The sequence below is a fragment of the Varroa jacobsoni genome, unplaced genomic scaffold (genome assembly GCF_002532875.2).
Source record: "Varroa jacobsoni isolate VJ856 unplaced genomic scaffold, vjacob_1.0 scaffold_1400, whole genome shotgun sequence".
NCBI lineage: Eukaryota > Metazoa > Arthropoda > Arachnida > Mesostigmata > Varroidae > Varroa > Varroa jacobsoni.
This window is the reverse complement of record NW_019214302.1, coordinates 50947-63653: the sequence shown is the minus strand read 5'-3', so window position 1 is coordinate 63653 and position 12707 is coordinate 50947. Positions and strand designations below refer to the sequence as shown.

The 12707-nt window shown below is 40.4% G+C and overlaps 2 protein-coding genes across 6 annotated transcripts; one reads left to right on the top strand and one right to left on the bottom strand.

Annotated features, from left to right (window-relative positions):
* Window positions 1–3215: 3215 nt before the first annotated feature.
* On the top strand, window positions 3216–8349 carry LOC111269629 (inactive selenide, water dikinase-like protein). 5 transcript variants are annotated; one of them, XM_022849363.2, is made up of 8 exons: window positions 3216–3361; window positions 3722–3922; window positions 4263–4356; window positions 4840–4943; window positions 5221–5340; window positions 5725–5867; window positions 6069–6259; window positions 7491–8349. In XM_022849363.2, the coding sequence occupies exons 4-8, from the start codon at window positions 4848–4850 to the stop codon at window positions 7889–7891; spliced, it is 951 nt and encodes a 316-aa protein (XP_022705098.1). In that variant the 5' UTR covers window positions 3216–3361; window positions 3722–3922; window positions 4263–4356; window positions 4840–4847; the 3' UTR covers window positions 7892–8349. The 5 variants fall into 5 exon arrangements, with proteins under 5 accessions (XP_022705098.1, XP_022705097.1, XP_022705102.1 ...); XM_022849362.2 differs by having other exon boundaries at window positions 3348–3438; XM_022849367.2 differs by lacking the exon at window positions 7491–8349 and adding an exon at window positions 7198–7364 and having other exon boundaries at window positions 3348–3438.
* Window positions 8345–11793, bottom strand: LOC111269628 (uncharacterized). Its single transcript, XM_022849361.2, has 2 exons — window positions 11265–11793; window positions 8345–10831 (listed from the first exon to the last, which is right to left on the bottom strand). The coding sequence occupies exon 2, from the start codon at window positions 10821–10823 to the stop codon at window positions 9087–9089; it is 1737 nt and encodes a 578-aa protein (XP_022705096.1). The 5' UTR covers window positions 10824–10831; window positions 11265–11793; the 3' UTR covers window positions 8345–9086.
* Window positions 11794–12707: the final 914 nt, after the last annotated feature.

Sequence of the window (12707 nt, the reverse complement as noted above, 5' to 3'; positions counted from 1 at the left end):
TCAAGGATTTTTTGACTTCAATTCACATCTATATTGCATGACTAATTTTATGATTGACCACGCAGGAGTTCCTACGATGTTCTCTCCCTATTCGGCTTGAGCAGACTGCGGTAGCAAATTTAGGAAGATGCTACTTTTTTAAATAGCGTCGTTTTGAAATTTATCCATAAGAGCTGGTCCACAGCAGAACAGCTACCTAATTTAGCGGCACGAACAAGTTGTTTGCGGCCCGAGAAGCATCCAAGTTTATGCAATTCGGTGATACTACAGATACAAACCCGTATATCCTCAGCTTCTCTCTACGGACTATTGGGCACAATCCATTCAGCGAGGCATAGATAACACGGCCTACAAAATATGACTTCAGGAAACAACATCTCCTTCCTTTGCTCCCATAAATCAAATGTACAAAACCCGTTGTTGTATATAGGACAAGCTCAGTGTTTCGTAATCAAAGACAGGCTCGTCAAACAGGAAGCATGGAACAAGAAGACTAAAAGACCGACGATGTTTTTAGGTAATTTTCACGCCCTCGTACGTAAAAAATAAAACTGAAGTGCATTTAAAATACGATTTAAATAAATACAACTCACATTGAGGAACAGGCAGTAATTGTAATCAGTGGTCGAGCTTTTCTCGCGAAGCAAGTTCCCATCATCTAACTTGAGGCAAGCGACCATTTTTGCATCTCAGCCTTTTCCTGCAGATAATTGATCGTTTGGCGCACCATGCTACTGATAACAAAGGCGACTACCGCAGTATATAACCACAGCCAGAACACTTGTTCTTTTCTAACGTGGCAGACATAGCAATAGAATACCGTCAGAGTTGCTAGTTCAATAATATTACAGAAGAGGATTTGGCTTTCGGAGGCATTTTGGGTGAATGGGTGAATTGCATGGAAAAGGAGCATCTCGAAAAAGTATACCCATCCTTGTTTGGTCGAAAGCAGTGTAATCCAGCTCTTAAACTTTGACTCGCCGTCTCCATAAATGCAAAGTATTGTCCTGACAAGCCACGCAATTAGGGAGAGCTGCCATGGCATCTTCAGAGCGAACAGCGTCAATGCAATGTGCAGTGCCGTTAGCCCAAATCCGTCTTGAATTGTCGACAGAACTTTCCGACGGACGCCGTTACTAATAAATCTATAACGAACGCAGCAGAAATTATCCGCATACGGCGTCGAGCTGAGCATGATGTGTATCATGTAATATAACAAATGATAACTGGAATCAGTGAGCGTTTTAGCGAACAGATTAAACGCCACAATTTTGCTGCGCAGTAAAATTTGAAAGTACATAAATAACCGGGGCAGATATTCGTTGTTGATTAGGCTATACATCCGCAGGTCTAGCGTCCTTTGTTTATCGCTCAGAGTCGCCATAACGCTTTGGGTAATCGCGATCTGACTTCGGGACTTACATAGCTTCCACTGTATAAGCCCTATCGACAGGTAATCAAAAAGGTGCATCGCAGGGGTTACCAAAAAGATCATTAATTTTCGCATCAACGTCTCGTTGCTGTATCGGTGCCTGTTGTTATTGCACACGACGACTGCCCTCCACAAAACCCACATGTAGATTAGCACTCCCACAAGAACAGCCCCATCTCGTAAGTATCCGATCGCTGTGACGACATCATCGTAAAACGTGTAACCGTAAAACAGCACGTACGCAGCAGTCCACAAGAGCTGGTACATTCTAATTGAAGGCCTTGTTATTTGAAGCAGCCTTCTTTTTTCATTATCAGCTATCTTATGAGTGTCTTTTCGGCCCCATTCAAGCTCAAGTTCACCCAGTAGTTCCTCATAGAGAGATTCCGAGAGTCTAAAAATTTGTTTATACCTCGTATTCTGTGAAATCGTTCCAAGAGCTTTTATTAATTGCTCGTCAAGCCATAAACCGTAATTGCATTGCAGAAGCGCTTGCGTCGCTTCTAATGGATGTGCGTTCTCTCCTACAACCGGAACTCCTAAAGGTGGTTTTTCTCCAAGGACGATACCCATTTGCTTGACTTGCGTCAATAAGGATATATGGCGCTGGCGAATGACGCTTAACGGTTCAGTTGTCCAAGTCCATGACAGCCACCTAAGTAGCTCTTGTCGTACATTAAGTATTCGAATGAGGGCTATGCGATCAGCAAGGTTACCAACCGTAAGCTGACATTGTGGTGTACGCGCACCAGCAGCTGCTGCTGCTGCTGCTTTTTCAAACCACTTTCGACAAGGATGTAATTCTTCGGCCGCTAAGTTTAAAGAGATGTCGCAAAGATCACTAGGCCCCATTTTGGGCCGGATACTTTAATGTACCAATTTTGTTTTATTTTCGTACTTCAATTTTCGGATCGACTGCACTGTTACGTGCGCGCGGCTCGACTGAGCTAACTTATATGGTCAGTGATATAGTGCTTGTTGATAACCTGTTTTACCAAAATACCGTCCAACATACTTGTACATAGTTGTACAACGCGTAGCCGTACGTTGGCTACATTCGACCATGGCACAAAGCAGGCTGATCTATGCCAATTTGGATAGGTTTTCCTATCTTGCACTCGTTATGTTATTACAGCTAGTAAATATATATCGTTAAGTCATAGGAAACATATAAACATACTCGTCTGCATGTGGATTTCAGTAGCGCAAAACAAACAATCGAAAAAACGAAATTACGAGGCGCTACTGGAGCGATACCCTTACGGATTAGGCTTTTCGATTTGCCTAAATCGGGCGTGTGCAGCTAAAGACTTATTTAGAGACACTCGATAGTCGGAAATCGTGCGGCACCCTAACCCGAAGTTTGGCCAAGAAAGACGTTTCACTTTTACCCTCACCCAAAAATTTTATTATGCGTAAAGATATGGCCTTCTATCAGTACGTGTTGCTGAAAAACCTCAGTGAAGCGTTGCACACTTCCTTCAGCGGTCGCAAAAAGAAGCTTAAAATAATATTGTTACTAATAGAGTAGATGCCAACAATTCATTTGTGTCACTAGATCCAACCAGGTCATGAATGGATACAACTTCCGAAAGATATTACTTCAATGTGCGCTCGTCTTTGAAGCCACTGTTCTGATTCTTATCACAGTAATTATGTAAGTAGTTGTTAATGACGACAATACAAAAATTGAGATACGATACTAACGATTACAAATCCATAGGTCAGAAAAACTTACAAAATGACCCGTCATCTTTCGCTCAGATCAGGTATATTTTAAAGCTTGTCAAGACTAGCATGCAAGCATGCTTATCGCTGCTCAAGTCGCGCGCTGCGAACGAATAATGCGTTCATGCGTGGAAGTGAGAAAAGCGCCCCAATAATCAGCTGTAAACCGCCTGTCGATTTCAGGCATCCCCGTTTGAACTGGTAAGTGTATAAGTAGCTGCTACTCTCTGCAATATTACAAAAGTGTTAAACTGCCGGACGACGTGTAGAGATGTCAGGTATTTGTCGTAAGATTACTGCAAAGGCTTCTTATAGGCCGAGCTGGTTAAGGAGTTTATCGGTGCGACTCTCTACTTTTTAAGTAAATTTGTATGTGCCAACAAGAGCCGCGCTATCTTGTACATTTTGAACGCGTTTGCGCTTCGCTCATCAGTTGACGGTCGTTATTCATTTCGAATAAAGTCGGGTTCTAGTAAGAATGTAAAAGTAAAAAATTAAATAACCATGATAGCTTGTCGGTAAATGTTTGTTATGAATAACCACTGTAATCCTGTTGTGTAGATTTTCTTATTTTTTAGCAACCAGGTAGTTAAAGGCCACTGAAATCTTAACAACAGTATAACAGTTCGAACTATGGAGTTTCGCGTAAAGCAGCCTGATCAACCTGACAGGGTGCTCAAAGATTTTGACCCAACGTCACTAGGGCTTGGCGCCGACTTTCGGTTAACGCGTTTTGCTTCAATGAAAGGATGAGGCTGCAAGGTTAGTTTTAAATGAAGTACACGTGACAACAAGTTTTTATTTACCCTAAACTAAAATTAAGTTGTTTGATTTCTGATCACCTACAACATACGTAATTTAATTACATCGACGAACGCGTTGATGACAATATTGATCACTTGAAATGTTAAAGAACAAGCTGAACTACATTTATTGCCTAGACGTATGTGTTAATTCGGCCATACGGGCCTGAACGGCCATTTTCATATGTAAACCCTATTAAACACGTAAGCATATTCGGCATTATTCCTATTATTATTATTATAATCTAACCTAAGTAAGAACATATGGTTTATTCGTTCTCTTGCATTTTTATCTGCAGGTGCCCCAGAAGGAACTGGACGATCTTCTAAAATCGATAAGAAATCAAACCCTTGCGATCGATCATTCAGACAACGATTCTGGGAATTCTGTCGGTAAGAACTAAGGTTCTTATAGTCGGTTCTAATGACTGAACACGAATAATCATAACAGTAACAAATGTTACGTACAAAACATGAAGAATGATAGAAGCATTATTTGTACGGTAAATGTGAAGAGACACTTCAACGCGACGGCTGGTCCCTTTTTATTTTAAAACCAACGATTTTGTCGGAAAAGTGCGTAAACCATAGGGATATATTCAATATGAAACTGCGATTATTTAACTATGTATGCTACCCCTCGGTTAGTCAGTTTGAATAATATTAAAAGTAGTACTTGCCGCAAAGCGATGGGTGTGCAATAATGGGCTAGGAAGCGCTGGCTAAGGCTCCATGCTACCTTAAAAGGAATATATCTGCAAATGAGGCTTGATGTCGTGAACGGGATTTGATTTTTTAACCTCCTCTAAAAAATATAGATATAAACGTCCGTAGCTCAGTTGAGCTATTTATATTAAGAAAATCTGATCATTACAGACATAGGTATGGATTGTTGCGTTATTCCGTTGGAGGACTCCGGATTTTCTCTCGTACAAACAATCGACTATTTTTATCCGTCCGTTGAAGACCCTTACGCAAATGTACGTAAGTGTACAGTGATGAAAACGTGTTATTACAAAATATAGCACTTCAAAAAATACGTCCTTTAGTAATGTGCTGATTTATAATTCGTAGGAGACCTGTAGAATATGCATTTATTATTTTCGGAGTGTAATTCTGAATTAAATCAGATTCATCTTTTTCTAGCTAAACATCTCAAAGCCATTAGACGTTAGCAGTGCTGTATTAGAGGAGGCGTAGTAAATAGTATAAAATTTGTTCACTCTAATAATGTGTATTTGATCGGCTGTTTTGCAGGGTCAAATAGCCTGCGCAAATGTCCTGTCGGATCTCTATGCCATGGGCATTACTAAATGTGACAATATGCTTATGGTTCTTGCCGTAGCTCGCGAAATGACACCTGATGAACGTGAAAAGGTTTATTCATACAGATTTTACTCCATAGACGTATACAGTGTTGAAGAGAAACATAATTAAATGGCCGGTGCTACTGCCATAGTGTTGCTTCAGGCATGAATTAGTCCACTCCCACTTAGAACCTAGACCAAACAAATTACCACTACACAACATTACGGGGATAGCACGACTACTGTATTTTTATGTGCCTGTGTTGATACCTACTACATATAAATCATGGTATCTGTGTACACTTCTGCATCTACTAGAAATTAATTGAATGTATCCCCAGATCTTGTAAACACGAGCAAAACGGAAGGCAACTTAATGGATCTTAACTGTTACAGGATTCATGTTCTTGAGATTTTTTCCTTTTCTTTTTTCCATATTATGGTCTTGATACAGGTTGTCCCGCAGTTGATGCGTGGTCTGAACGATCATGCTATAAAAGCTGGCACACGTATCCGTGGAGGCCAAACCATTCTGAATCCTTGGCCGATTATTGGGGGTGTAGCCACTGCCTGCGTGCATCGTGAGCAAATCGTTATGTAAGTCGACCCATGCCGCCGCATGGTGTCACCTCCGTCGATGTCTAGAAGTTCTCCATCACTATCTATCCTATTCCTCTTGCATTGTTAACCACAACGCGCTAGATAATAAGCTAACGCCGTAAATAGGTCTTGACCAAAGAACTAGATATGATTGTGGTATGTTTCCTCAAATAATGTTCATTGCTAATGTTCTTTTAGGCCTGATAACGGCGAAGCTGGTGATGTTCTTGTGTTGACGAAGCCTCTGGGAACACAAGTGGCTGTCAACGCCCATCAGTGGTTGGATCGTGGAGAGGAAGGAATGAAGCTTTTAGGCGGAACGTCTGTGGAAAGCGTCAAAAAACTTTACTTCCGCGCACTCGACAGCATGTCGCATCTCAATAAGACCGGTAATTCGATAGAACCTGGTTAGGCCGTGTTTTTTTTCTTAGCTCTTTGTGTAGTGCGTTTTAGTTGTTCTATATGGAGTCCATAGTACACTACGTTTTCCCTATTCTTACAGGCTTAGTGCTAGGCGTGTCCACTCGACACCTGTGTAATGAGGTCGCTGTTGTTATCATACCAGACTTGCAGATCCGGGATAAAGGACCTTATACAGTATTTGGTTTTCCTACCGTTCGTGGTTGTGATTTATCTTTATGTTGTTTTGGCTGTGGTCGTTATAGATCTATATCGTCCTGTAGGCATCGTATAGCTCTCTCTCCCCCGGCAAAAGATCCGGCAAGAAAACAGTACCTTAGCGGGACAGTATCTTTGCGAGCACGAAGACTGCTTCAATGAAAATAGCTCTACATGCTTTAACTGTACTTTTGGATTGTTCACGATAGGTCGTAAACGATGTTTTCCTGTTTTTGTCTAGAGCAGTATCTGCTCATCTTGGCAGCATACAGCGCTACGATTTCTACCACCGGTTAAAGGCGAGGTCTCACATCGTTGAGAACCGACTTGTGTACAATTCCGCGGTAACGTTCAGGAGACATCTTTTTTCACGCAGAGCTCTATACCTTTTTCCTCCGCAGTCTCCATAATCATTCAATTCGTCGTATTGAGTGGATTCTTAACATATCGTGTCAGGAAAATGTTGATTATAGAGCGTGTTGGCTTTCTATCTATGTAGAATCTAGTGCTCTTTTAATGGCATAGCCATCGACCTGTAGCCATACCGTGAGTGTTACGAACTTTGGTTAACCACGATTTTCTGCTGAAGCCTTTTTGTGATAACCTCAACAACTTTGGTGGCAGGCGCAGGGTGGAAAAAAGTGGGTCTATACACCATTCCATTTATTTTTACCGCTCGTGAAATCAGGGCCATCTCCGTTTCTTTCAGAGATCGTCTTCGGAAGAGACATTAAATAGTTCCAGTCGTTTATTGATGAGTAGCTTACAGGCCCGACAGGACCCATCTGGCTCCAAAAAGCTCGCTACCAGTGGCTTCTTCCGGTTTTTCAGCTTTTTTAATGGTTCTCTTTTCTACCACAGAATGGGTGTGCGAGCACCTCGCGTCTGCCCTAGAGCTCCGTGTTCACTCGAGCATGTTGGTCGGTTGGGATAACTTCACTGATAAATTGACTGACGTGTTTCTCGTTCCTGGTGAATTTCTTTTCATGATAATCTCGACAGCCTCGTCTTTAATGTTAAAATACGAGTGTCACGGTTGCACGGACGTAACCGGATTTGGCATTAAGGGTCATGCAAATAATCTCGCTAGAGTCCAGAAAAAAAGTCTTGAGCTGCGCATCCATACACTTCCTGTAATACGCAATGCGACTGCAATTGTGGAAAAAAGTGGGAAGTTTCAGACACTTTTGCAAGGCACCTCAGCGGAGACTTCAGGCGGGCTGCTCATGATGCTGAAACCAGACAAGGCAAAACAGTTTATCGACGAGCTTAAACAGCTCGAAGGACGAGAATCATGGATCATCGGTGAGGTCATTAGTGCCGAGGAGCGTAAGGCCGTTCTCGTCGACGGAATTAAAATTCAGGAGGTTCCTTCTGTTGAAGAGGAGAACTACCTCTGGTAACCGGAACAGATAATTTATGGCTAACCGAAAATCATATCAGCTGTTACTGTATACCCAACTATTTCAGGAGAAGTTCCTCCCACTAACGGAATCATACTATATTATGGCGTGTTTGAGATTTGGACGAGTGAAAAAGCATAAAGTATTTTTTGAGAGAAAACAAGGAGTCTGTGTATTGCAGTTTATTTAAGAATTATTACTAGTTGAAATCAAACCTTTATCGAAAATGTCGAAGTAGGTTGAAAGTGACTTTAGTAGGATAAAGCAGAGATCTGTCCCCTGCTAAATGATGAAAAGGCTTACCCAGACATAAATGTAAATGTCGACCTGTTTTGTAAACTATTTGATTCAGCGCCGAAAAAGTCATTAAGCCAAGTAATGACACCAACTAAGAGAAGTTCTACACCTGCGAACAAAGTGTGCTTAATAAAGGAACAAAAAATAAGAGCTTCATTGACTATGCGGGATTCTTTCCTTTTTATTCAACGCTGGTATTTAAAGTCTGACACAGGCAAGCTGAAAGCCAAAATCATTTTTCATGTAGATATATCGAGCGATATCTGTCGGTAGTAAAAGCGAGATCGGATCCGTATCTTTTGTCGTTAGTTTTTGTAGTTAATAATCGTGTATGATCACATAGCTAACACTATTCAATTTCGTGAAGTACAAAATTACTAGCGCTGTAAAGGGGCGCCGCTTGTGAAGGAACCTTTCTTCACATTATGGCGTACTTTAAATCAAGTGAACAGGTAAGGCGCAATTAAATCTGAGTAAAAAAAATATAATTTTACCCAAATTCGGCTCCACTGCACAACCAATGAAATTCTTACGCGTAGAATGTCTATAAATAAAGTACTCATTGTTAATATACAATCGTTTAACCATCTATTTGCGATATTGAGATACGTAAATTATCTGATGTATCACATGAGAAGTCGTGTATAATCAGTATGAACAATATATTAAATGAAGTACTCATATCAGACCACTCTTCGACTACTTCGAAGACTAATATTCGAATATTACGTTTACGAAAAGTTTATAGACATATTTTGACCACTGTCTGGTTTGCCATCTATTTACTATAAACATGTAGTATACAGATAGTTGAATATCAGATTAGAAAAGTCATTGAGCGACTGAACTAGCTGATTGCTAGTGAATCAACGTGGATCCAACCTCTACGAGTAGAACCTTATACAACTCCAAGTACACTTTGAACATGATATTTGGCGCAATGGGTCAGCAAAGTTTGTTTTGTGCGAAACGTTTTTGGGCAAAAATGGCACTCTAAACTTTTCGTCTGTTTAGGCGGCGGCGCTCCTCGCAGTCCAGTTAAAATCACGTTGCGTCTCTGAGCACCGCCAAACATCGCGGCACTATGCCTGAACATCTTCGGCCGAAGTGTATGAACGACCGCCCGATGACGTTCCGCAGTTTCCGGTTTCTTAAAGACTAACTTACATGTTTCGCATTTGAGCGTTTTGCCAGATAGTGTCATAAGGTCGACGGCCTCTGAAAAAGTTACGCTACTGCGAGCGCTATTCCCCACATCGAGCTCAGTGCCACTACTTGTTCCAGCTGTCCGTATAACGAAGATGTTAGCCTGCTTTTCAGCTTCACTTGAAGTTGTCAGTGATCTGCTCGTGCAATTCTCAGTTAGCGAAGTAAATGTCCTTTTATCTATACTCTTTTTATCACCTTTTATCACCCATGGACATCGTTCCATGTGTTTATCCAAGTTTCGCGAGGTCTTATATAGAGCTCCGCAGGCACAATTTACTATAGAGTGAACGATATTGCTAGCTGTTACTGATCTTCTTAGCTTTTCTAAGCTTCGGTTGTTGCTGTTACTTCTCATCCTATTTGTCCTAACTGGTAACTTCTCGTGACGGCGTTGTGCTTGACCACCAAAGGTCGTCTCGACAGGATGTGTGAGCAAATGATATTGCGATTCTTCGCGTGATTTAAGATGTTGTGCACAGCCCATCCGTTTCTTTCTTTCTGTTATAAATTTTCGTTTACTAGGATCGACGGTAGATGTCTGTTCGCTTGCTGATACCATCGTCGCATAGCCAAGTTCGTCCTCAGCTTCAGGTTCGCACGGTGGTTGTTTTTTTAAAGGGTGCCTACCCGGAAGAGTAACAGCAGCGCCAGTCGACGTAATTTTTGCTGCTGCTAAGGGCTTAGGTGCATCACGATTCGGCTCGAGGAAAAGAGTCGTATTGGATTCGCATTCGCTGAACAGGTGTATGCTTACGGAATCACTGGCTGCTTTTTCTACTTCGTTCACGTCGACTTGGCCCTGAAAAGGAAAACTCTGCGATAGAACGGCCTGAAAGTCAGTAGCTTTCTCAACGGAAGCACACAAAGGTTCAACTCTTGCGCTAGTTAGTATTTTGATGGGTTTTTGTTGGAAGTGGTTGTCTTTAGCAGTATGACTAACGTTCGATTCCTCAAAGATTCTACGGCCTGTACAAGTGTACCCTTCGGTAACTACACCTGAAAGCCTGTGAAGCCTGACTTCCTGTCGTTTAGGTGTCTTATCGCGGATTATGAACGCCTTTGTGACATGGCCTGTTGACGGATCCCCTGTGCGTTTAAGCCCAGCCGGTAGTCCATGGGAAACCCACAAGTGCTGCTCCATTTTTGGCTCCAGAACAACGGTGCTACAATGTAGACATTGGATGCCACACTGTTCTGCTCGATGTTTTCGCAGTAAGAACGACTTGGTAAAGGTATCGCCACAGACGAAACACTGTACCATTCCACGCCGAATCGGTTTATTCATTACAACAGACTTAGCCATGTTTGTAGTTGTAGTTGAAATTATGCATGCATTGTTGGAATCATTTGTAGGTTGTGACTTAATCTTTTTTGTTTCGTTAGGTCCTTCGACCTCATCCAAAACCGTACAGCAAGTGGGTTTCATGGAAGGATCTAAAATGATTAATAACAAAAAAAAAATTAGAACCTTTAGAGCCATGCAGTACTGTAATGCTGCTTTTTGATATTACGGAAAAAAAGAACATAGTAGATATGTAAGGAAAAAACGAAATATTATTTAATAGCTAAAAACGGTGGAAATATCTCTACCTAAGTTAGGTTATTATATGCGTGATGTATTGCTTGCGAAAGACAGCAAATAAGTGGGAGTTTTAATGTTTTAGAAGAACCTTGCAATTTTAGATTGCAATTTTCCTTATAGCTATTAATTTGGTTACAGTCACTTCAAGGAGGTTATAAAAAAAAAAAAAAAACTGCTGTCTGATTTAAGATTAAATTGCTGATAAAATTCTTTAAATAAAATAAAAATAAAATTCAACCCAGTCCAAATGACAATCTTTGCTTTTCAGTCAAGTTGAATACGTACAGCTAAATTGGCGGCCGCTGACTGGCTTTTACACCGAAAAGTGCTATCCGAGTATATGTAGAACAGTAGTGTGAGCCGTGCTAAATTTATTCTCTAGGGTTAGAAATGCATTCTACGAACACAGATCTCTAATGTCAAACTCAAATTATCATTAGAGTTAAACAAGCGTATCGAAAAGCTTCTTTTTCCTAACAGAATGGATGTATTTTTATTTTGACGTGCTATATCGAGGCGATTCAACCGCTGATGCAAAGACGCGTGTAGAAGGGGATTCCTCAACCACAAGGGCCGGGTCGACATGCTTTTCTCTGCAGTCTTGGCTGTGTTCTTATGACTAGGTAGCGTGGCTAGATGACCCTGTTAAGATTTTGTTTGAATTCTCTTAAATATAATTTTAGCTTAATCGATTGTAAGTTATGATTCCTATAATACAGTTAGGGACCGTTTTCTTTTATTATTAAATTAAAAAAAAAATAAAAAATTACTATTAAAAAAAATACTTTCGTTGCAGCATGCTTAAAGGAAATCTATCGTCCATGTAATGCATTGAAAAAAAATTGCATTTGTTTTTATTTAAACGCATTCTGCCAGGTAACAGTAAGAATTGAGCTACTGCGTCAAAAAATCATTGTGGAAAGATTTATTCAAAAGGCATTGTAGAGTTTAGCCTGAAAGTAGGAAAGCTACATTGTATTTTCCGCAGTGTAATTTGTCATTTTCATGCAATTTTTGACCACGATATGTTTTATCAGAAATTCATTCTGCCAGGGCAATATTTTATTTTTAGCTTATTTCGGACTTGTTGTTTCCCCTTCCAACTACTTTTCTGGTCGTTGGCACTTACCTAGATATTTCAGATCTTTTTTTTTTAATGTGGACCAACCTTGAAAGTGTAAAGTTCTTTCACGCATTTCTAAAATGCGAATAAGCAACGCTTATTAATATAACAGATCACTGATATGAAGCCTACTTAATATCTCTGTTATATGGCTGTGTTGACTTATGGAAATATATATATATATATATCGAAGTTAGATTTATATGGGCAATAATTATACGTGTCTTGTTATTTAGCTTTACATTGTAAACAATTCTACCCCTATTGCTTTATTACATTAACAACTAGTGAGTCGTTTTAAATAGTGTTTGGAATTTAACTATTTACATATTAAGGAAATAAATCTTCAATGTGTTCGCTATAATTTCGTATAAAAAATTGGTGATTATCAACAATGTTAATTTTTCAAAATATCCTCAACTTGGCCTATAGCAAACTATCTAAAGGGGCGTCTGTCATTACGGCGCGCCAAGCGCAACTCGAAACTGTCACCAAATATGTCAGTAACTCTTTCATCTTTCAAAAAAAGAAAAGAGATCTTTCATCGGCGCTAGAGAGGTAGTACATTTGAGAACCTCTGTAGCCTTTTCACAGTTCAACACTGA